Genomic DNA, 24,572 nt, shown 5'->3' on the forward strand with positions numbered 1-24,572 from the left:
CTTCATCATCATTCCTTTTCTTTTCTTTATTTCTGATTTATTTGGCTTAGATGAAGATGGTTCTTTTAAGGTTTTCTTGGGTATATCAACCTTTTGTATTTATTTTCTTCACTTCAACATTGAAATATTCTTTAAGTTGAGCCTTTGTCATTTTAGCCGCATCATCTTCTTCCCATCCGCGTCTACCAAGAAGCCTATTTGTCTCTTCAGCCATACTGTTAGTGAATTTAGTCTCTTGAACTTCTTTCTTTCTTCTTCTTCTTCTTTACTTCATTCTTCTTATTCTCATCTTTCTTCATTCATTTATCAATTCTATCTTTAAAAATTTTTTTGCCTCTTTCTGGTGATAATGTGACTTTCTATGATTTATATGTTGTTTAGACAAGAATCTGCATCATTTTTGGTTCTTATAAACACTCTTTCAAAGTGTTTCTACACTTCTACATTTGTCATACCTTCAACATGAGCCGGATCATAGTTATTATCTATCAAGAACTCTCTTTTACCACCAAGTTTCCTGATCTTTGCTTTCTTCTCCTCATCTTCTCTTTCCTTCTTCTTTATTAAATACTAAAGATCATTGTCACCAAGATCCTTTATTTCATTTAACCTCATTCCATATCCAAGAAAAGTATTGATATTTTCATGTTGCTTCTTTCTATCATCTAGATGTTTTTAATATGTTCCTCAGTCAGATCAACTTGACGATTCGGCTCAGTCTGATTTTCATTTCCAAGCATATCAACCATTTTTTCAACAAAATCATCATCCAAATAATCATCAAGAGCATTTATTTTAGGCTCGTCGGCCTTTAGCTCTTCCATCTTTTTTCTTTTACCATTTTTTCCTTTTGTGCCTTGCCCTTTATAGTTTTTATAGCTACAAGTTTTACTCTTTTCTTTCTTGTTTCAGCTACATTTTCTTGAATAAGAGAAGAAACATGTGGTGTTTTGTCCTTTGGAGCATCATATGGTTTAATAATTGGTGTTTGGTGTTTAAGGAGTAAGGTCACTGATAGGTTCTTATAGAGTAGGTTCAAATGTTGTTTGATCTTGAGGAGTTTGATCTGATGGTTGTTAAAAAAGTTCAAATACATTTTGATGTTTTAGAGATTTAACAGTGGTTTGTGTATCATCAGTTCTTCTTTTTCTAGCAAAGTAAACCACTTCTTCTAGCGATTTTCTTTTATCTTGTTCAACTTCAGTTTCATTGACCTTTCTTTCACCCTTAAGTCAATTAAGGTTTCAAGAATTTCCTGTGGGATTTCCTCTTTACCTTCCAGTTCAGCTTCATAATGGAGTTGCATCTCAGTGTTTTCTTGTTCTAACAGTATCCTCTGGTGTTCCGATTTCTTCTTACACAAGAATTGATATCAGTTCTTGTTCCCTCATTTTCCTCAATATTTATTTCACTTCTTCTTGGGCTTTAAGGGTAGACTGATTAATATCTAGGATGTATAACCTCTTAGAAACATATGCCTCGTTTTCAATATCATCTTGATCTTTAGAGATTGATTTCTTTCCCTTGTTCTTCCTCTTCTTTGCATATTCATCATTATCATCTGAAGAAATGTTTTCAATCTCATAAAGTATCTCTTTAATTCAAATCCTCCTCTCCAACTTCCAAGGCTTCATTCTGTACAGACTTAATGATATTTACATATTCATCTTTAATATCTCCAACTTCTAAATTTTATATCTTAACTAACTTAATCCCTATCACATATTCATGGTAAACACCATTCTTACCACCAAATTTAACATTTTCAACATCATTATTATCATCATTTGAACCACCATCACTCTCATCATTATTAAAATCATCATCTTCATCCCTTGATTCACTACCATAAAGCTTTTCAATAAAATTGATTGCATTCTCTTTCGTTTGGTGCATCTGAGGGATTCTCAACCTTATCATTTCACTTCTTGAGTCTTTTAATCTCATTAAGAGATTCTGCAAGTTGTCTTTTTATTTTTGTGTTTTCATCAACAAAAGACATATTCTCCAATTTCATATTTAGGTTAGTAATCATTAAGTCAACATAGGCTTCTGCATTTACTGAACCTAAATTTGAATAACTTGAACTAGATTTGACATTTTCATATCCCCCATCAACATCAGGTGGAGAACCTCCAACTCTTTCATCAAATATATCTTCCTCTACAACAGGTTCGTGAGCATCTTCTTGTTATTGGGGTTCAGGATGCTCTTGTTCTTCTTCAGCTTGGTTGCCACCATCAGTCCAATAAGATTATAAATCACATTTTGAATTACCTCATGAACATGTTCTTGTGCAACATTAATACCAACTCCATTATTACCACCATTTTGATCATCATTATCATTACTATCACCGTCACTATCATCCTCATTATCGTTTTCTTCATCCTCTACATCCTAAGGTTCTAGCAATGCAGGAACATCCATAATGGAAATTGTAACGATTCCGACGAAACCAGGTATACCCTAACCGGTAGACGTTAGTTACGTCATATGTAATGTCGGGAACATGAGTTACCATGGTAATTATACGAGAATACATGGTTCATAGTATTGATTGTACGTGAATATATACTTCACCGTATTGATTATGCGATCAAACGATCGATAGTTATTGAAACCCGAATGAATCGAGGGTTCAATTATAGACGAGATATATGATATTTAGTGATGTTACGAAGTATTAAAGCTTCGGGATAAGTGGATTATAGCACAGAAAAAGGATTTCGATTTAATAGTACGTCGGTACGTTAAACGAAACCTTTAATACCAAACCGAGCAAGAGACGATCGATCAAGCCGAAAAAGATGCGTAATAACTAATAATATGACGTTTTAAGTTAATAAATGTCATGGTTTAAGTTTTTAAATCGGTTTTATATAAATTTTATTTTTAAGCCGAAAAACGACCGTTTTAGCCTCGTTTTAAGCCGATTTAAGCGTTTAACCGAAAAACGAACTGAACCAGATTATCCACAACGTTATCTGGATTACACAATCCAAATGTGTGGCCATGGTTGGAGTTGTGGGCCCCCCCCCACCTTACAATGGACCGATCGGTCCATAGTCTCACACACACACATTACATTTTCTTTTTTCTAAGCTCCCAACTCCAAAATCCTCACAACACCCTTCAACCTTCATCCAAATCCTTGATTTTTAACAAGAATCATAAGGTAAAAACATGGTTTTAATGGTTGATTCATAGTTTTGATTCCATGATCTTGAGAAAATGAGGTTTCAAGTGAAAAAGGGGTGAAAACCCGAGATGAAACCGATTCTTGCATGATCAAGTGATGTATACAAGTTATACAAGGGATCTTGGTCCAAGAAAGGAGTTAAAAGAGTCAAAAACGAATTTTTACGGTTAAAATCTTTGTTTTAGTATCAACCGTAACCATGAAAGAAATGGCTTGATCGTGAGTGTAACTTGCTTGGTATTGTGGTATGTTGTTTGTAGGCTCTGTATTTAGTGGTAGATAAGGCGGAAAGATGAGTTTGTAGCTTGTAGTGGCGGAAAACGAAAGGTATATTCGGTTATGTTCGGTTTTTGGAAATTTGGACAGATTGTTGATGCTTTAGAGTTAGGTCATGAAATTTTACAGAGGTATTAAACACATGAAAATATGAGTTCTGTGAATATTTGGTAATTTTTGGATAAAGGATGAATATTTGGTGAATTTAATGCTCGGTTTTGGCCAAAAATGGTGAAAAATAGTTAAATATCATGAAAAATTCTGGAAAATTGCAGATAAGCTTTTCATATCATGTATAAGTCACACACAAAATTTGAGGTCCATTGGAGAAGTCTAAGTAGGCTTTTCGGTTAAACGAGTTCTAGGGATTTCTAGCTCGGTTTTGGTAAAAAGGGGATGTAAAAGAAGATTTTGATTCTGAAAAAATTACAGGGGACTATGTAGATGGCAGGGGAGATCCAGGAAAAATTTGGGATTTTTCTAAGATCGTTTGGTATTTTCGACATATTTAGTGTTTAAATGGTGTTTAAAAATAGATAAATAAATTTTAAATATAAGAATTAATTCTGGAAATATTTTTATAAAATTCCCCACTGTTAAAAAGTGATTTGGGCAAAATTTCAAAATCCGAGAGTAAACGGATAATTAATCGTGCTAATTATCAAACTTTTAAAGTTAAAACGCGTAAACCGGTGGAGTTCGCTTAAGCGAGCTGACTGGTGTATAAAAACCTTAAAAATGGACTATTTTCATATAATTGAGTTGAACAAGTAAAAATGAATCATCCGAAAATAATCCGGATGATTTGAGTAATTTTAACCTATTTTAACAGTTTCCGGTACGCCAAAGACAGAAACGGGTCCCGCGGCCAATCGGGACGTCTAAAACGAACTATAATTTCACATTTTAAATTAAATTATCCGACAACCACTATTTTCGGGTCGTGTGTGACCAAACTCATTTTTGAAACATAAAACGGATATTCGTGCTAGGCACGCAAAACGAGAAAACGACTAATAAAAATTGTGACCATGGAACTCTAAACGACATCACAATCTGAGTCCGGAGAAGTATTTCTGGGTTAACATTGCCCCCGGAACAGGTACAGTACTGGGTTAACAGTGTCCCCAGATGTACCGATTGATAAGGTTAAAGATTATATAACCAATAATTGTATAATAACGATCGTAGGGATCATATTACAGATTGGACGTGTTAATTGATAATGATTGTTGTTACCAGCTTGCATGTGCTAAGGTGAGTTTTCATGAGCCCCTTTTTACTGAACTGTTTTAAATATTTTCCCGGGGCGAAAAGCATGTTTTTTTTTTTTTTATCAAAGTGTTTAAGTACATGCTGATCGCATGGAAATGAACGTATTTATATAATGTTTATTGTACGGGAATCGTACGGTAATGAATTAAGATGGTAATTGTCTGAGTTGCTAACAGTGTAAGGCCCGAAACAGTGTTCTGGGGTAACCGAGTTCCCAGAGGTTATTAAATGTGTTCTGGGGTAACAGAGTTCCCAGAGGTTATTAAATGTGTTTCTGGGGTAACCGAGTTCCCAGAGGTTATTAATTGTGTTCTGGGGTAACCGAGTTCCCAGAGGTTATTAAGTGTGTTTCTGGGGTAACAGAGTTCCCAGAGGTTATTAAATGTGTTTCTGGGGTAACAGAGTTCCCAGAGGTTATTGGAAGTATTCTGGGGTAACAGAGTTCCCGGAGGTTAATCGATATGTTTTGGGATTAACAGAGTTCTCACTTGTGGGCTCAGCATAATTACATCGATAATAATATTATTTTATGATAATGATTTATCATGGTTTACTCGAATTGTGAAACTCACCAACTATTCGTAGTTGACCCGTTTTCTCACATGCTTTTCAGGTACAACTAAGATAAAGTGATTGATTACGTGCTAAGTGCTTGATGTGTGTAAGGTTTGCGTGCTGGACGTTAGGATACATTATAGCAGATAGAATTATGAACCGTATTGTATGATGTGTGTATCACCTAGACGGTAATGAAAGATGAGATAATGTAATTTTGAAGTATATTAATGCATTCGGTTTTCTTTATAAACAATGTGGTTGATATCAGAGGTGTCTGTCGCATCCCGTTTACGTTTCCGCTGCGGTCACGGGGTGTTACAGAACTTGGTATCAGAGCCATTGGTTATAAAAGAATTAGGATGTCTTTAAAAGATACCTAAAATATAACTAGTAGCTCAAGTATTATAGGATCTGAATATCAACTAATAATTTATAGTGACGAGAGCTGGATGAACTTGGATGGACAAGTGGGTTATTATAGTCCGGAACATAATAACAGACTTGTCCGCACGAGGGAAGTCACGGGGTACATTAATAGGTAAAAATGGCAACATATGTGTAAAGTATATAGTATTATTTATACGTGCTAATGTGTATATATATATAGGTACATATCTTGTGGGTACAAGTATTGAGAAATAGGACCCGGATGAGGAACCGGGGGGATAAAATAATAAAAAGTACCAAGTTATCGGGCCGAAATTTCTAGAGCATCGGTTGATGATAAGTCTGACTTATCGGGCCATAGTTATGATAGTACCAAGTTAGATCTCCCGTTTGACATTAACCAGAAATATCTAGTAACCGTCACTCCCAACCAAAATTGATGAATCCCTTACCCTACCAACATCGGTACCGTATATCCTAATAACCCCAGATGTTCACCCGAACCGTCGACCCTCACGTACGAACGGATCCGTACCTGAACCCATTCTTATTTCATTAAAGTAAAGGAGTAAATAAATAAAATAAAATAAAATAATATATTGAAATATATATATATATGTATTGCTCACTCACAAACATATGAGACGGACCAACTTCAGATCGAGAATTACCGATTTTAGCAAACCTAGAACGCCTGAGGACATTGACTGAGCGAGTGTAGAGTTTCCCATAATAGTAATTAATAATATTTGAAGGCAACCCATGTTGCACAATTACCTTGAACCTTGCAACTCCCTATGTTATCCTTACATCCGTTAGATGTTTACACCCATGTATGCTCGAATAGAATGATTACCTATACACAAAGAAGTGTTGGAATCATTATAGCGTAGTTGGTTGTTCGTTCGTAGGAGGTATACTGTGTATGCCGGATATACGAATAAACACGGATATTATAACTCTGTGGTATGTAATCGTTTGGTGCTCACGGTTAGCATGTATCGGTTATACTGATATGCAGAAGGATATTGAAATCAAGTATATTAAACGATAATCTTTGTTGAGAAAAATCTATATGTCAGTTGGTGACAAGGGTTATGAAGCATATTTAAACATTACCGACGCCAGGTTAAGTCCGTATGTTATTATATTTATGGGACATATATATGCTAGATGCCGGTATGTGTAATATATATGATAATATTTGGTGTCTATGTGTACCTGCTGATATGATTGAACTGGTAACGAGTTATACGGTGAGATTAGTATTGATTACTGCGTACGGGACGAGTATGGCAGAATGACATAAAAAGAGTAACTCCAATGATGGAGATTAATATGATTCAGTTGATTGCTAAAGGATAGCAGATGATGATACCGAATGTAGTATCACAGATCACTGCTAGTGTTGATGCAAATGTGAACGCAGAATTATAGATCGAGCAATCACATGATTATGAATATTTCAATTCTTAGTGGTATTACTAAGAGTGATAATGTCCCACCGAATGCTATTATGACTACAAGTATTAGTTATATACTAAACATGAATAGTAGTCGTAATGAATTAGACCAGGTGTGAAGAATATGTTTATCGGTTGTGTTAAAGGAATTATTAATGGTTTACTGTTGGTAAAGGGAGGAATAGATTAGCAAGTGGATAGGAAAGATCGAAATGGTTAAGGATATTGGTAAAAGTCTAGAACATTGTGTAGTGAAATATGCTACAGATATGTTGGGAGACTATGTTGTATCGTGATGGAACACGATGGTACAAAATTATAGTTAGAAAATTTTTGTTCAGATAATATGGTCAAAATTTAAAATTCTTGTGCTAGAGCACTTTTATTCGAGTAATTGAGTTCAGAGATTTGAAACTGAACTATGAAAGATAGAAATGTTGTGTGCTGATAACTTAGAACGCGCTAAACGTTTAAAGGAATTGTCATGTCTGGTAACATGGCTAATTACTCCTGGAGCTAAGCGAAGTAAGCGCAATATTGGGGACTAACTCCATCGATAAGGAGTATAGTCAATCCTGTAAAATATACAACCTTTGGAAGGATTGTGTCACAAGCCAGCATTGATATATTTGACTCTATGAGAAATGGACTGGAAGGACGTTAGGTGAGACGTTGTGTGTTACAGAAGAGAAGTGATAAAGGCATAGTGCGAGATAGGCCTTTGAATAAGTAGGAATGTCCTACAACCCAGAATTATACTGAGACTAGTTCTGGTGTGAAACATGAACCGCATGAAGGGTCCTTCCCTAAATGTGGAAAATATGGTTATCGGCAGGAAGAAGAATGTCGAGTGATAGTAGGCCACAGGCGTGGTAAAGATGGACGTAATGCCCTAATTGTAGAACCAATTGAAGCCATGTGAACCGACAACCCCCAACCCATTCGTGTACAACCACTCCGAACCCAACAACTTCAATAACAATCCATCCAAAGAAATCAAATTATGCCAAACAGTTGTACTTGCTATGAATGTGGCAGTACAGAACGTTTCAAGAGAAATTGCCCAAAGTGAACCAAGGTGTTGTTGGAAGATGAACCTCATGACAAGCATCAACCTCTGATCAAGCAAGGAGCCGTGCTTTTGTGAGTAATTCAAATAAAGCACGTCATGATCTAAAAGTGGTATTAAGTACGTTGTAATTTTAAATCAATAGGCTTCAGTGATATTTTTACGGTCGTCGATAGAAGTTAGTTCCTGCTAACCACCTACCAATTGGAAAGATACCGATTAGTGAAACTATAGAACCCCATACGGTAAAATCGCTAACGGTAAATCCCTAATGGTTAATTAAATTGTTCGGAATTGTCCTATTATTCTGAACGATTAACCTTCCCTTATTAACCTACGACCAGTAAAGTTAAGAAGTTGTGACGTAATAGTTAACGTGGATTGGCTAACTCAACATGAAGCTGAGATCAAATAGGACAAGAAGATGATTAGAAGCTCTCTTTCGGTCGATCAAGCGATTTGATACAGAGAAAAGTGTACGGTATTATGTTACCACTCTAATCTCATCTTGAGATGTTATAATATTTACGACAGGAAGACGTGGTGTATTTAACAAACGCGATTGCCAAAGTATTTAAAAGAAAACATACAGAAGATATCCCGGTGGTACGCGAATTTCCACAAGTTTTCCCAGAAGAACTTCCTGGATTACCGCCAACCTGACATGTCAAATTCGGAATCAACTTAATACCTCAAGCTGGCCCTGTTGCTAAAGCATCTTACCGACTTACACCAACTGAAATGCAAGAATTATTGGATAAGGTTTTATACGACCTAGTTAGTCACCATGGGGTGCACCAGTGTTATTTGGGAAATGAAGGACGGAAGTGTTAGGATATGTATTGATTAGGGAGAATTGAATAAAGTGACGATCAAGAGTAGGTACTCACTTCTTCGAAGTGAATGATCTGTTTAATCAACTGCAAGGGGCGATTTATTTTTAAAAAAATTGATCTTAGATATAGTTATCACCAAATGAGAAATCCAAGAGGAGGACGTTGCAACAACAGTGTTTCGGACTCGCTACGGCCATTATGAATTTTTAGTTATGCCTTTCGGGCTAACAAATGCGCCGGCAGCATTCATGGAACTCATGAACCGAGTCTGTAAACTTTATTTTGACAAATTTTTCATAAAATTCATTAATGATATATTCGCAATGTAAAGAAGAGCACGAACGACGGTTAAGGAAAATTGTGGAAGTGTTAAAGCAAGAGGAGTTGTACGCAAAGTTTTCGAAATGTGATTTTGAATAAAGAAGGCATAATTCCTTGGTCATGTTGTAAAGCAACAAGGATTTCACATAGATCCAAATAAGATAGAAACCATTAAAATTGGCAGTCACCCAAGGCGCCATAGGGAATGAACCAATTTTTAGGACTAGCCGGAGATTATCAGCGGTTTATTGAAGAATTTCTAGCATTACCCAACTCATAATCCTTTTTACAACGCAAATGTACAAATTTTATAGATGATAAGAGACCACAGTCTCATATTCAACGAAAGAGGGGTCGAGTTGTTAAGCGATTATGACTGTGACATCCGTTATCACCCCGACAAGGCTAACGTCGTAGCCGATGCCTTGAGTAGGAAAGATCGGGTTAAGCCATTGCGAGTGCGAGCACTGGGGATGATAGTCCAGTAGAATCTTTCGGACCTGATTCGAGTCGCTCAACGTGAGACGTTGAAAGAGGAACAATTGGAAAAGGAGGAACTTTACGGCAACGAGAAAAATTTCGAACAGCGCGTGGACGAAATTCTCTATTTCAAAGATCGGGTTTGGATCCCGACCCTCCATGACCTTCGTGAAGTAATCATGGACGAAGCGCATAGATCGAAATATTCCATACATCCGGGATCGGATTAGACTATTGATGATACGAATATCTGAAAGGATTTTATTAACGGCCGAGTTTGGAGAAAGATATGGTTACGTGTATTGGTGAATATTGAGTTATGCAAGAGATAAGGCTGCACACCGAAAACCCTAGGGAACGCCGCAACGACAGAAAAAAAAAAATTCGCCAACGATAGTGGGAATAAATTACAATGGATTTCGGGACGCAAATTCCCAAGATATATCAAAGGCATGAGGACAATTGGGTAATCGCGGATCGATTAACCCATCCTCGCATTTCATTCCAATCTATGACGTTTACCACAATGAATTCTCGCCCAAATTCCTAATGGTGAAATGGTATCTCGTCGTGGAGTACCATTTTCAATGATCTCAGATCGAAATAGTCATCCTACTCCCAATATTGGAAGACGGGGAAGGAAACATTGAGAGCTTGAAGCTTTCTATGGGTGAAGTGATTATCACCAATTTGTTAAATTGAAAATGAGCGTCGATCGAGCCATAAGACTTGAATTGATCCGAGAATCAACCAATCGGGTTTATAATGTTTAAGAGAAGTCGAAAGTAGCGCGAGGATTGGCAAAGGATTTATGTCAACGTTTAAAGGAAACCATTGTCACTAAATAGAGGTGACAAGGCATTTTAAGGCATCACCTTAGAGAGAAGTGATGTGAGGTTTGGCAAAACTGAAAATAACTTCTTAATATATTGGACCCCATGAGAACTATCTCCATGATAGGTCATTTAGTCTATCAATTAAAGTACTCCAGGGGCTAAGTAACTATACATGATATTTTGCCATGTATACGGATTGAAAAGTGCCTAAGCGATGAGGCAACGAGAGCACTAGTAATAAAGGTACTCATAGAGGACATGCTTGATATCATAATTAATTCCGTAAAGATAGTTGACGGGAAAACTAAACAGTTTGGACATACCAAGCGTTATTAATTAAGATTAAGTGGAAATTCACAGCGAGGACCAGATTATACTTGGTAACGCGAGGGTGAATTCTGAAGGAAAAACCCCCCACCTTTCTCTCGAAGGGAGATTGTGGGCGTGTAAAATTTCGAGGACGAAATTTCTTAACGGGGGGAGAATGTAACGATTCCGACGAAACCAGGTATACCCTAACCGGTAGACGTTAGTTACGTCATATGTAATGTCGGGAACATGAGTTACCATGGTAATTATACGAGAATACATGGTTCATAGTATTGATTGTACGTGAATATATAATTCACGTATTGATTATGCGATCAAACGATCGATAGTTATTGAAACCCGAATGAATCGAGGGTTCAATTATTGACGAGATATATGATATTTAGTGATGTTACGAAGTATTAAAGCTTCGGGATAAGTGGATTATAGCACAGAAAAAGCATTTCGATTTAATAGTACGTCGGTACGTTAAACGAAACCTTTAATACCAAACCGAGCAAGAGACGATCGATCAAGCCGAAAAAGATGCGTAATAACTAATAATATGACGTTTTAAGTTAATAAATGTCATGGTTTAAGTTTTTAAATCGGTTTTATATAAATTTTATTTTTAAGCCGAAAAACGACCGTTTTAGCCTCGTTTTAAGCCGATTTAAGCGTTTAACCGAAAAACGAACTGAACCAGATTATCCACAACGTTATCTGGATTACACAATCCAAATGTGTGGCCATGGTTGGAGTTGTGGGCCCCCCCCACCTTACAATGGACCGATCGGTCCATAGTCTCACACACACACATTACATTTTCTTTTTTCTAAGCTCCCAACTCCAAAATCCTCTCAACACCCTTCAACCTTCATCCAAATCCTTGATTTTTAACAAGAATCATAAGGTAAAAACATGGTTTTAATGGTTGATTCATAGTTTTGATTCCATGATCTTGAGAAAATGAGGTTTCAAGTGAAAAAGGGGTGAAAACCCGAGATGAAACCGATTCTTGCATGATCAAGTGATGTATACAAGTTATACAAGGGATCTTGGTCCAAGAAAGGAGTTAAAAGAGTCAAAAACGAATTTTTACGGTTAAAATCTTTGTTTTAGTATCATAACCGTAACCATGAAAGAAATGGCTTGATCGTGAGTGTAACTTGCTTGGTATTGTGGTATGTTGTTTGTAGGCTCTGTATTTAGTGGTAGATAAGGCGGAAAGATGAGTTTGTAGCTTGTAGTGGCGGAAAACGAAAGGTATATTCGGTTATGTTCGGTTTTTGGAAATTTGGACAGATTGTTGATGCTTTAGAGTTAGGTCATGAAATTTTACAGAGGTGTTAAACACATGAAAATATGAGTTCTGTGAATTTTTGGTAATTTTTGGATAAAGGATGAATATTTGGTGAATTTAATGCTCGGTTTTGGCCAAAAATGGTGAAAAATAGTTAAATATCATGAAAAATTCTGGAAAATTTCAGAAAAGCTTTTCATATCATTTTTACGTCACACACAAAATTTGAGGTCCATTGGAGAAGTCTAAGTAGGCTTTTCGGTTAAACGAGTTCTAGGGATTTCTAGTTCGGTTTTGGTAAAAAGGGGATGTAAAAGAAGATTTTGATTCTGTAAAAATTACAGGGGACTATGTGGATGGCAGGGGACATCCAGGAAAAATTTGGGATTTTTCTAAGATCGTTTGGTATTTTCGACATATTTAGTGTTTAAATGGTGTTTAAAAATAGATAAATAAATTTTAAATATAAGAATTAATTCTGGAAATATTTTTAAAAAATTCCCCACTGTTAAAAAGTGATTTGGGCAAAATTTCAAAATCCGAGAGTAAACGGATAATTAATCGTGCTAATTATCAAACTTTTAAAGTTAAAACGCGTAACCCGGTGGAGTTCGCTTAAGCGAGCTGACTGGTGTATAAAAACCTTAAAAATGGACTATTTTCATATAATTGAGTTGAACAAGTAAAAATGAATCATCCGAAAATAATCCGGATGATTTGAGTAATTTTAACCTATTTTAACAGTTTCCGGTACTCCAAAGACGGAAACGGGTCCCGCGGCCAATCGGGACGTCTAAACCGAACTATAATTTCATATTTTAAATTAAATTATCCGACAACCACTATTTTCGGGTCGTGTGTGACCAAACTCATTTTTGAAACATAAAACGGATATTCGTGCTAGGCACGCAAAACGAGAAAACGACTAATAAAAATTGTGACCATGGAACTTTAAACGACATCACAATCTGAGTCCGGAGAAGTATTTCTGGGTTAACATTGCCCCCAGAACAGGTACAGTACTGGGTTAACAGTGTCCCCATATGTACCGATTGATAAGGTTAAAGATTATATAACCAATAATTGTATAATAACGATCGTAGGGATCATATTACAGATTGGACGTGTTAATTGATAATGATTGTTGTTACCTGCTTGCATGTGCTAAGGTGAGTTTTCATGAGCCCCTTTTTACTGAACTGTTTTAAATATTTTACCGGGGCGAAAAGCATGTTTTTTTTTTTTTATCAAAGTGTTTAAGTACATGCTGATCGCATGGAAATGAACGTATTTATATAATGTTTATTGTACGGGAATCGTACGGTAATGAATTAAGATGGTAATTGTCTGAGTTGCTAACAGTGTAAGGCCCGAAACAGTGTTCTAGGGTAACCGAGTTCCCAGAGGTTATTAAATGTGTTCTGGGGTAACAGAGTTCCCAGAGGTTATTAAATGTGTTTCTGGGGTAACCGAGTTCCCAGAGGTTATTTAATGTGTTCTGGGGTAACCGAGTTCCCAGAGGTTATTAAGTGTGTTTCTGGGGTAACAGAGTTCCCAGAGGTTATTAAATGTGTTTCTGGGGTAACAGAGTTCCCAGAGGTTATTGGAAGTATTCTGGGGTAACAGAGTTCCCGGAGGTTAATCGATATGTTTTGGGATTAACAGAGTTCTCACTTGTGGGCTCAGCATAATTACATCGATAATAATATTATTTTATGATAATGATTTATCATGGTTTACTCGAATTGTGAAACTCACCAACTATTCGTAGTTGACCCGTTTTCTCACATGCTTTTCAGGTACAACTAAGATAAAGTGATTGATTACGTGCTAAGTGCTTGATGTGTGTAAGGTTTGCGTGCTGGACGTTAGGATACATTATAGCAGATAGAATTATAAACCGTATTGTATGATGTGTGTATCACCTAGACGGTAATGAAAGATGAGATAATGTAATTTTGAAGTATATTAATGCATTCGGTTTTCTTTATAAACAATGTGCTTGATATCAGAGGTGTCAGTCGCATCCCGTTTACGTTTCCGCTGCGGTCACGGGGTGTTACAGAACTTGGTATCAGAGCCATTGGTTATAAAAGAATTAGGATGTCTTTAAAAGATACCTAAAATATAACCAGTAGCTCAAGTATTATAAGATCTTAATATCAACTAATAATTTATAGTGACGAGAGCTGGATGAACTTGGATGGACAAGTGGGTTATTATGGTCCGGAACATAATAATAGACTTGTCCGCACGAGGGAATTCAGGGGAAGTCACGGGGTACATTAATAGGTAAAAATGGCAACATATGTGTAAAGTATATAGTATTATTTATACGTGCTAATGTGTATATATATATGTACATATCTTGTGGGTACAAGTATTGAGAAATAGGACCCGGATGAGGAACCGGGGGGATAAAATAATAAAAAGTACCGAGGATGCCGAAATTTCTAGAGCATCGGTTGATGATAAGTCTGACTTATCGGGCCATAGTTATGATAGTACCAAGTTAGATCTCCCGTTTGACATTAACCAGAAATATCTAGTAACCGTCACTCCCAACCAAAATTGATGAATCCCTTACCCTACCAACATCGGTACCGTATATCCTAATAACCCCAGATGTTCACCCGAACCGTCGACCCTCACGTACGAACGGATCCGTACCTGAACCCATTCTTATTTCATTAAAGTAAAGGAGTAAATAAATAAAATAAAATAAAATAATATATTGAAATATATATATATATGTATTGCTCACTCACAAACATATGAGACGGACCAACTTCAGATCGAGAATTACCGATTTTAGCAAACCTAGAACGCCTGAGGACATTGACTGAGCGAGTGTAGAGTTTCCCATAATAGTAATTAATAATATTTGAAGGCAACCCATGTTGCACAATTACCTTAAACCTTGCAACTCCCTATGTTATCCTTACATCCGTTAGATGTTTACACCCATGTATGCTCGAATAGAATGATTACCTACACACAAAGAAGTGTTGGAATAATTATAGCATAGTTGGTTGTTCGTTCGTAGGAGGTATACTGTGGGTGCCAGATATACGAATAAACACGGATATTATAACTCCGTGGTATGTAATCGTTTGGTGCTCACGGTGAGCATGTATCGGTTATACTGATATGCAGAAGGATATTGAAATCAAGTATATTAAACGATAATCTTTGTTGAGAAAAATCTATATGTCAGTTGGTGACAAGGGTTATGAAGCATATTTAAACATTACCCGACGCCAGGTTAAGTCCGTATGTTATTATATTTATGGGACATATATATGCTAGATGCCGGTATGTGTAATATATATGATAATATTTGGTGTCTATGTGTACCTGCTGATATGATTGAACTGGTAACGAGTTATACGGTGAGATTAGTATTGATTACTGCGTACGGGACGAGTATGGCAGAATGACATAAAAAGAGTAACTCCAATGATGGAGATTAATATGATTCAGTTGATTGCTCAAGGATAGCAGATGATGATACCGAATGTAGTATCACAGATCACTGCTAGTGTTGATGCAAATGTGAACGCAGAATTATAGATCGAGCAATCACATGATTATGAATATTTCAATTCTTAGTGGTATTACTAAGAGTGATAATGTCCCACCGAATGCTATTATGACTACAAGTATTAGTTATATACTAAACATGAATAGTAGTCGTAATGAATTAGACCCGGTGTGAAGAATATGTTTATCGGTTGTGTTAAAGGAATTATTAATGGTTTACTGTTGGTAAAGGGAGGAATAGATTAGCAAGTGGATAGGAAAGATCGAAATGGTTAAGGATATTGGTAAAAGTCTAGAACATTGTGTAGTGAAATATGCTACAGATATGTTGGGAGACTATGTTGTATCGTGATGGAACACGATGGTACAAAATTATAGTTAGAAAATTTTTGTTCAGATAATATGGTCAAAATTTAAAATTCTTGTGCTAGAGCACTTTTATTCGAGTAATTGAGTTCAGAGATTTGAAACTGAACTATGAAAGATAGAAATGTTGTGTGCTGATAACTTAGAACGCGCTAAATGTTTAAAGGAATTGTCATGTCTGGTAACATGGCTAATTACTCCTGGAGCTAAGCGAAGTAAGCGCAATATTGGGGACTAACTCCATCGATAAGGAGTATAGTCAATCCTGTAAAATATACAACCTTTGGAAGGATTGTGTCACAAGCCAGCATTGATATATTTGACTCTATGAGAAATGGACTGGAAGGACGTTAGGTGAGACGTTGTGTGTTACAGAAGAGAAGTGATAAAGGCATAGTGCGAGATAGGCCTTTGAATAAGTAGGAATGTCCTACAACCCAGAATTATACTGAGACTAGTTCTGGTGTGAAACATGAACCGCATGAAGGGTCCTTCCCTAAATGTGGAAAATATGGTTATCGGCAGGAAGAAGAATGTCGAGTGATAGTAGGCCACAGGCGTGGTAAAGATGGACGTAATGCCCTAATTGTAGAACCAATTGAAGCCATGTGAACCGACAACCCCCAACCCATTCGTGTACAACCACTCCGAACCCAACAACTTCAATAACAATCCATCCAAAGAAATCAAATTATGCCAAACAGTTGTACTTGCTATGAATGTGGCAGTACAGAACGTTTCAAGAGAAATTGCCCAAAGTGAACCAAGGTGTTGTTGGAAGATGAACCTCATGACAAGCATCAACCTCTGATCAAGCAAGGAGCCGTGCTTTTGTGAGTAATTCAAATAAAGCACGTCATGATCTAAAAGTGGTATTAAGTACGTTGTAATTTTAAATCAATAGGCTTCAGTGATATTTTTACGGTCGTCGATAGAAGTTAGTTCCTGCTAACCACCTACCAATTGGAAAGATACCGATTAGTGAAACTATAGAACCCCATACGGTAAAATCGCTAACGGTAAATCCCTAATGGTTAATTAAATTGTTCGGAATTGTCCTATTATTCTGAACGATTAACCTTCCCTTATTAACCTACGACCAGTAAAGTTAAGAAGTTGTGACGTAATAGTTAACGTGGATTGGCTAACTCAACATGAAGCTGAGATCAAATAGGACAAGAAGATGATTAGAAGCTCTCTTTCGGTCGATCAAGCGATTTGATATAGAGAAAAGTGTACGGTATTATGTTACCACTCTAATCTCATCTTGAGATGTTATAATATTTACGACAGGAAGACGTGGTGTATTTAACAAACGCGATTGCCAAAGTATTTAAAAGAAAACATACAGAAGATATCCCGGTGGTACGCGAATTTCCACAAGTTTTCCCAGAAGAACTTCCTGGATTACCGCCAACCCGACATGTCAAATTCGGAATCAATTTAATACCTCAAGCTGGCCCTGTTGCTAAAGCATCTTACTGACTTACACCAACTGAAATGCAAGAATTATTGGATAAGGTTTTATACGACCTAGTTAGTCACCATGGGGTGCACCAGTGTTATTCGGGAAATGAAGGACGGAAGTGTTAGGATATGTATTGATTAGGGAGAATTGAATAAAGTGACGATCAAGAGTAGGTACTCACTTCTTCGAAGTGAATGATCTGTTTAATCAACTGCAAGGGGCGATTTATTTTTAAAAAAATTGATCTTAGATATAGTTATCACCAAATGAGAAATCCAAGAGGAGGACGTTGCAACAACAGTGTTTCGGACTCGCTACGGCCATTATGAATTTTTAGTTATGCCTTTCGGGCTAACAAATGCGCCGGCAGCATTCATGGAACTCATGAACCGAGTCTGTAAACTTTATTTTGACAAATTTTTCATAAAATTCATTAATGATATATTCGCAATGTAAAGAAGAGCACGAACGACGGTTAAGGAAAATTGTGGAAGTGTTAAAGCAAGAGGAGTTGTACGCAAAGTTTTCGAAATGTGATTTTGAATAAAGAAGGCATAATTCCTTGGTCATGTTGTAAAGCAACAAGGATTTCACATAGATCCAAATAAGATAGAAACCATTAAAATTGGCAGTCACCCAAGGTGCCATAGGGAATGCGCCAATTTTTAGGACTAGCCGGAGATTATCAGCGGTTTATTGAAGAATTTCTAGCATTACCCAACTCATATTCCTTTTTACAACGCAAATGTACAAATTTTATAGATGATAAGAGACCACAGTCTCATATTCAACGAAAGAGGGGTCGAGTTGTTAAGCGATTATGACTGTGACATCCGTTATCACCCCGACAAGGCTAACGTCGTAGCCGATGCCTTGAGTAGGAAAGATCGGGTTAAGCCATTGCGAGTGCGAGCACTGGGGATGATAGTCCAGTCGAATCTTTCGGACCTGATTCGAGTCGCTCAACGTGAGACGTTGAAAGAGGAACAATTGGAAAAGGAGGAACTTTACGGCAACGAGAAAAATTTCGAACAGCGCGTGGACGAAATTCTCTATTTCAAAGATCGGGTTTGGATCCCGACCCTCCATGACCTTCGTGAAGTAATCATGGACGAATCGCATAGATCGAAATATTCCATACATCCGGGATCGGATTAGACTATTGATGATACGAATATCTGAAAGGATTTTATTAACGGCCGAGTTTGGAGAAAGATATGGTTACGTGTATTGGTGAATATTGAGTTATGCAAGAGATAAGGCTGCACACCGAAAACCCTAGAGAACGCCGCAACGACAGAAAAAAAAATAAAAAATTCGCCAATGATAGTGGGAATAAATTACAATGGATTTCGGGACGCAAATTCCCAAGATATATCAAAGGCATGAGGACAATTGGGTAATCGCGGATCGATTAACCCATCCTCGCATTTCATTCCAATCTATGACGTTTACCACAATGAATTCTCGCCCAAATTCCTAATGGTGAAATGGTATCTCGTCGTGGAGTACCATTTTCAATGATCTCAGATCGAAATAGTCATCCTACTCCCAATAATGGAAGACGGGGAAGGAAACATTGAGAGCTTGAAGCTTTCTATGGGTGAAGTGATTATCACCAATTTGTTAAATTGAAAATGAGCGTCGATCGAGCCATAAGACTTGAATTGATCCGAGAATCAACCAATCGGGTTTATAATGTTTAAGAGAAGTCGAAAGTAGCGCGAGGATTGGCAAAGGATTTATGTCAACGTTCAAAGGAAACCATTGTCACTAAATAGAGGTGACAAGGCATTTTAAGGCATCACCTTAGAGAGAAGTGATGTGAGGTTTGACAAAACCGAAAATAACTTCTTAATATATTGGACCCCATGAGAACTATCTCCATGATAGGTCATTTAGTCTATCAATTAAAGTACTCCAGGGGCTAAGTAACTATACATGATATTTTGCCATGTATACGGATTGAAAAGTGCCTAAGCGATGAGGCAACGAGAGCACTAGTAATAAAGGTACTCATAGAGGACATGCTTGATATCATAATTAATTCCGTAAAAGATAGTAGACGGGAAAACTAAACAGTTTGGACATACCAAGCGTTATTAATTAAGATTAAGTGGAAATTCACAGCGAGGACCAGATTATACTTGGTAACGCGAGGGTGAATTCTGAAGGAAAAACCCCCCACCTTTCTCTCGAAGGGAGATTGTGGGCGTGTAAAATTTCGAGGACGAAATTTCTTAACGGAGGGAGAATGTAACGATTCCGACGAAACCAGGTATACCCTAACCGGTAGACGTTAGTTACGTCATATGTAATGTCGGGAACATGAGTTACCATGGTAATTATACGAGAATACATGGTTCATAGTATTGATTGTACGTGAATATATAATTCACCGTATTGATTATGCGATCAAACGATCGATAGTTATTGAAACCCGAATGAATCGAGGGTTCAATTATAGACGAGATATATGATATTTAGTGATGTTACGAAGTATTAAAGCTTCGGGATAAGTGGATTATAGCACAGAAAAAGCATTTCGATTTAATAGTACGTCGGTACGTTAAACGAAACCTTTAATACCAAACCGAGCAAGAGACGATCGATCAAGCCGAAAAAGATGCGTAATAACTAATAATATGACGTTTTTAGTTAATAAATGTCATGGTTTAAGTTTTTAAATCGGTTTTATATAAATTTTATTTTTAAGCCGAAAAACGACCGTTTTAGCCTCGTTTTAAGCCGATTTAAGCGTTTAACCGAAAAACGAACTGAACCAGATTATCCACAACGTTATCTGGATTACACAATCCAAATGTGTGGCCATGGTTGGAGTTGTGGGCCCCCCCCCCACCTTACAATGGACCGATCGGTCCATAGTCTCACACACACACATTACATTTTCTCTTTTCTAAGCTCCCAACTCCAAAATCCTCTCAACACCCTTCAACCTTCATCCAAATCCTTGATTTTTAACAAGAATCATAAGGTAAAAACATGGTTTTAATGGTTGATTCATAGTTTTGATTCCATGATCTTGAGAAAATGAGGTTTCAAGTGAAAAAGGGGTGAAAACCCGAGATGAAACCGATTCTTGCATGATCAAGTGATGTATACAAGTTATACAAGGGATCTTGGTCCAAGAAAGGAGTTAAAAGAGTCAAAAACGAATTTTTACGGTTAAAATCTTTGTTTTAGTATCATAACCGTAACCATGAAAGAAATGGCTTGATCGTGAGTGTAACTTGCTTGGTATTGTGGTATGTTGTTTGTAGGCTCTGTATTTAGTGGTAGATAAGGCGGAAAGATGAGTTTGTAGCTTGTAGTGGCGGAAAACGAAAGGTATAATCGGTTATGTTCGGTTTTTGGAAATTTGGACAGATTGTTGATGATTTAGAGTTAGGTCATGAAATTTTACAGAGGTGTTAAACACATGAAAAAATGAGTTCTGTGAATTTTTGGTAATATTTGGATAAAGGATGAATATTTGGTGAATTTAATGCTCGGTTTTGGCCAAAAATGGTGAAAAATAGTTAAATATCATGAAAAATTCTGGAAACTTTCAGATAAGCTTTTCATATCATGTATAAGTCACACAAAAAATTTGAGGTCCATTGGAGAAGTCTATGTAGGCTTTTCGGTTAAACGAGTTCTAGGGATTTCTAGCTCGGTTTTGGTAAAAAGGGGATGTAAAAGAAGATTTTGATTCTGGAAAAATTACAGGGGACTATGTGGATGGCAGGGGACATCCAGGAAAAATTTGGGATTTTTCTAAGATCGTTTGGTATTTTCGACATATTTAGTGTTTAAATGGTGTTTAAAAATAGATAAATAAATTTTAAATATAAGAATTAATTCTGGAAATATTTTTATAAAATTCCCCACTGTTAAAAAGTGATTTGGGCAAAATTTCAAAATCCGAGAGTAAACGGATAATTAATCGTGCTAATTATCAAACTTTTAAAGTTAAAACGCGTAAACCGGTGGAGTTCGCTTAAGCGAGCTGACTGGTGTATAAAAACCTTAAAAATGGACTATTTTCATATAATTGAGTTGAACAAGTAAAAATGAATCATCCGAAAATAATCCGGATGATTTGAGTAATTTTAACCTATTTTAACAGTTTCCGGTACGCCAAAGACGGAAACGGGTCCCGCGGCCAATCGGGACGTCTAAAACGAACTATAATTTCACATTTTAAATTAAATTATCCGACAACCACTATTTTCGGGTCGTGTGTGACCAAACTCATTTTTGAAACATAAAACGGATATTCGTGCTAGGCACGCAAAACGAGAAAACGACTAATAAAAATTGTGACCATGGAACTCTAAACGACATCACAATCTGAGTCCGGAGAAGTATTTCTGGGTTAACATTGCCCCCGGAACAGGTACAGTACTGGGTTAACAGTGTCCCCAGATGTACCGATTGATAAGGTTAAAGATTATATAACCAATAATTGTATAATAACGATCGTAGGGATCATATTACAGATTGGACGTGTTAATTGATAATGATTGTTGTTACCTGCTTGCATGTGCTAAGGTGAGTTTTCATGAGCCCCTTTTTACTGAACTGTTTTAAATATTTTCCCGGGGCGGAAAGCATGTTTTTTTTTTTTTTTTTTATCAAAGTGTTTAAGTACATGCTGATCGCATGGAAATGAACGTATTTATATAATGTTTATTGTACGGGAATCGTACGGTAATGAATTAAGATGGTAATTGTCTCAGTTGCTAACAGTGTAAGGCCCGAAACAGTGTTCTGGGGTAACCGAGTTCCCAGAGGTTATTAAATGTGTTCTGGGGTAACAGAGTTCCCAGAGGTTATTAAATGTGTTTCTGGGGTAACCGAGTTCCCAGAGGTTATTAAATGTGTTCTGGGGTAACCGAGTTCCCAGAGGTTATTAAGTGTGTTTCTGGGGTAACAGAGTTCCCAGAGGTTATTAAATGTGTTTCTGGGGTAACAGAGTTCCCAGAGGTTATTGGAAGTATTCTGGGGTAACAGAGTTCCCGGAGGTTAATCGATATGTTTTGGGATTAACAGAGTTCTCACTTGTGGGCTCAGCATAATTACATCGATAATAATATTATTTTATGATAATGATTTATCATGGTTTACTCGAATTGTGAAACTCACCAACTATTCGTAGTTGACCCGTTTTCTCACATGCTTTTCAGGTACAACTAAGATAAATTGATTGATTACGTGCTAAGTGCTTGATGTGTGTAAGGTTTGCGTGCTGGACGTTAGGATACATTATAGCAGATAGAATTATGAACCGTATTGTATGATGTGTGTATCACCTAGACGGTAATGAAAGATGAGATAATGTAATTTTGAAGTATATTAATGCATTCGGTTTTCTTTATAAACAATGTGGTTGATATCAGAGGTGTCTGTCGCATCCCGTTTACGTTTCCGCTGCGGTCACGGGGTGTTACAGAAATGTTTTGATATATCAGCCAAGGAAACCCATCATAATCTCTTGTTGGATCAAAGTTACTTGTTGGGACTAGCCTCCTGATTCTTCAATAGATATTTGGAAGTTCACCTTATCTAACCTAATCTGGAAGTTCTTATTCAAGGAATATCCACAAAAATCTGGGATACATAAACAACTTATATTTGGACTTGGTCTGCCCAAGACACGTATTATAATTTATGTGGTTAGTATGATATGATCCAAGTTGGGTCATACCCAATAACAAGCTAGACAAACACCATGATATTTATTTTAAGATATGATCTGACAAATAAATATTAACACTTAGAATATTTGGAAATTGGGTTTCTAAATATTTGCACTTGTGAAGTAACTAAATTATATGGATAATTTATATTTTGAGAGAAGATACTCTATAATGTTATTTAAGTTGGTTAAATAATAATATGCAAGACTTATTGCATTGTGCATGTTACTTGAATCATATTATGTTACATTTTATAACATAACTTAGGTAAATAAAGAAAAATAAGTTTGAAAGTTTTGGGAGGGAACCCAAGTGCCCCCACCCCTTTCCACCATCTCTCTAATATCTTTATTACTTTATTTATTTCAAGAACATGCACAAGGGTTCATTGGTTGAATAGGTGGTGCATTGGTTACAACCCTTGAAGCGTCCACACAAGTAAACAAAACTCTCTCTTCTCCCCTCTCCTAATTTCAGCCAACATAGAGGAGACAAAAGAATTTTTTTTAGTGTATATCCTAGCATTACACGGGTGTTTGTTGGTGGCTTGAGGGTATACAAGTTTGAGGATCTTCTATCTTGAAGACTAGTTATTCATATCTTCATCCTCTTCATTTTTCTTAGCATCTTGAAGGTAGTATGCTAAAACACCCTATGTTTGTTTTGATAGCATGTAGTTTCGTATATGGATATGGTTTTTGGGTTTTGCATGTAAAATTGGTTTTTATATTCACCTAAATAACAAGATTTAAAATATTTTATCCGATGTGTTTTTCATATAAATAAGGTTATATGACTTTGATAATCTTTTTAAAACCCAGCAATGGCATCAAGAGCCGCTTATACGAATACATGATTCAATAGATCTAAACATTTTCGGGTTTTATGGTGTGGTTCACCAGATGGCTGAAAGTTTTAGGGCTTGTGGTTACCCCTTGGTTTTTCAAGATTATTATTTACATGCATGTGGTAATATTGAAAAATTAAGTCATTTGGATGATTGGTTATTTTGTTTGGACAAAACCCGAAATTTTCGGTTAGCTTAACCTTGGCCAAAAGTCTTAACAAATAAAAGGGGAACCATTTTGGATTTGTATTCCTTGAATATTTGGATGTGTATTTGCAAATTCATAACCTAGCCATCAACTTGTGTTTGGATGGGTGTTTGTGTTGTGATT

At 36.6% G+C, this 24,572-nt stretch overlaps 1 protein-coding gene across 1 annotated transcript in view; it reads right to left on the minus strand.

Annotated features, from left to right (window-relative positions):
• Window positions 1–1,403: 1,403 nt before the first annotated feature.
• Window positions 1,404–24,572, minus strand: part of LOC143612549 (cytochrome f-like) — a 43,314-nt gene continuing 20,145 nt past the window's right edge. The window contains exons 2-4 of the mRNA XM_077086506.1: window positions 2,278–2,393; window positions 1,749–1,956; window positions 1,404–1,561 (exon numbers count right to left, since the gene is read on the minus strand). Of these exons, the coding sequence (XP_076942621.1) occupies window positions 1,404–1,561; window positions 1,749–1,956; window positions 2,278–2,393 (482 nt within the window). The remainder of the gene's footprint in view (window positions 1,562–1,748; window positions 1,957–2,277; window positions 2,394–24,572) is intronic.

This window comes from Bidens hawaiensis, unplaced genomic scaffold (assembly GCF_021521415.1).
Source record: "Bidens hawaiensis isolate Kalapana, Puna unplaced genomic scaffold, B.hawaiensis_p1.1 tig00034750_1, whole genome shotgun sequence".
In the NCBI taxonomy this organism is placed as follows: Eukaryota; Viridiplantae; Streptophyta; class Magnoliopsida; order Asterales; family Asteraceae; genus Bidens; species Bidens hawaiensis.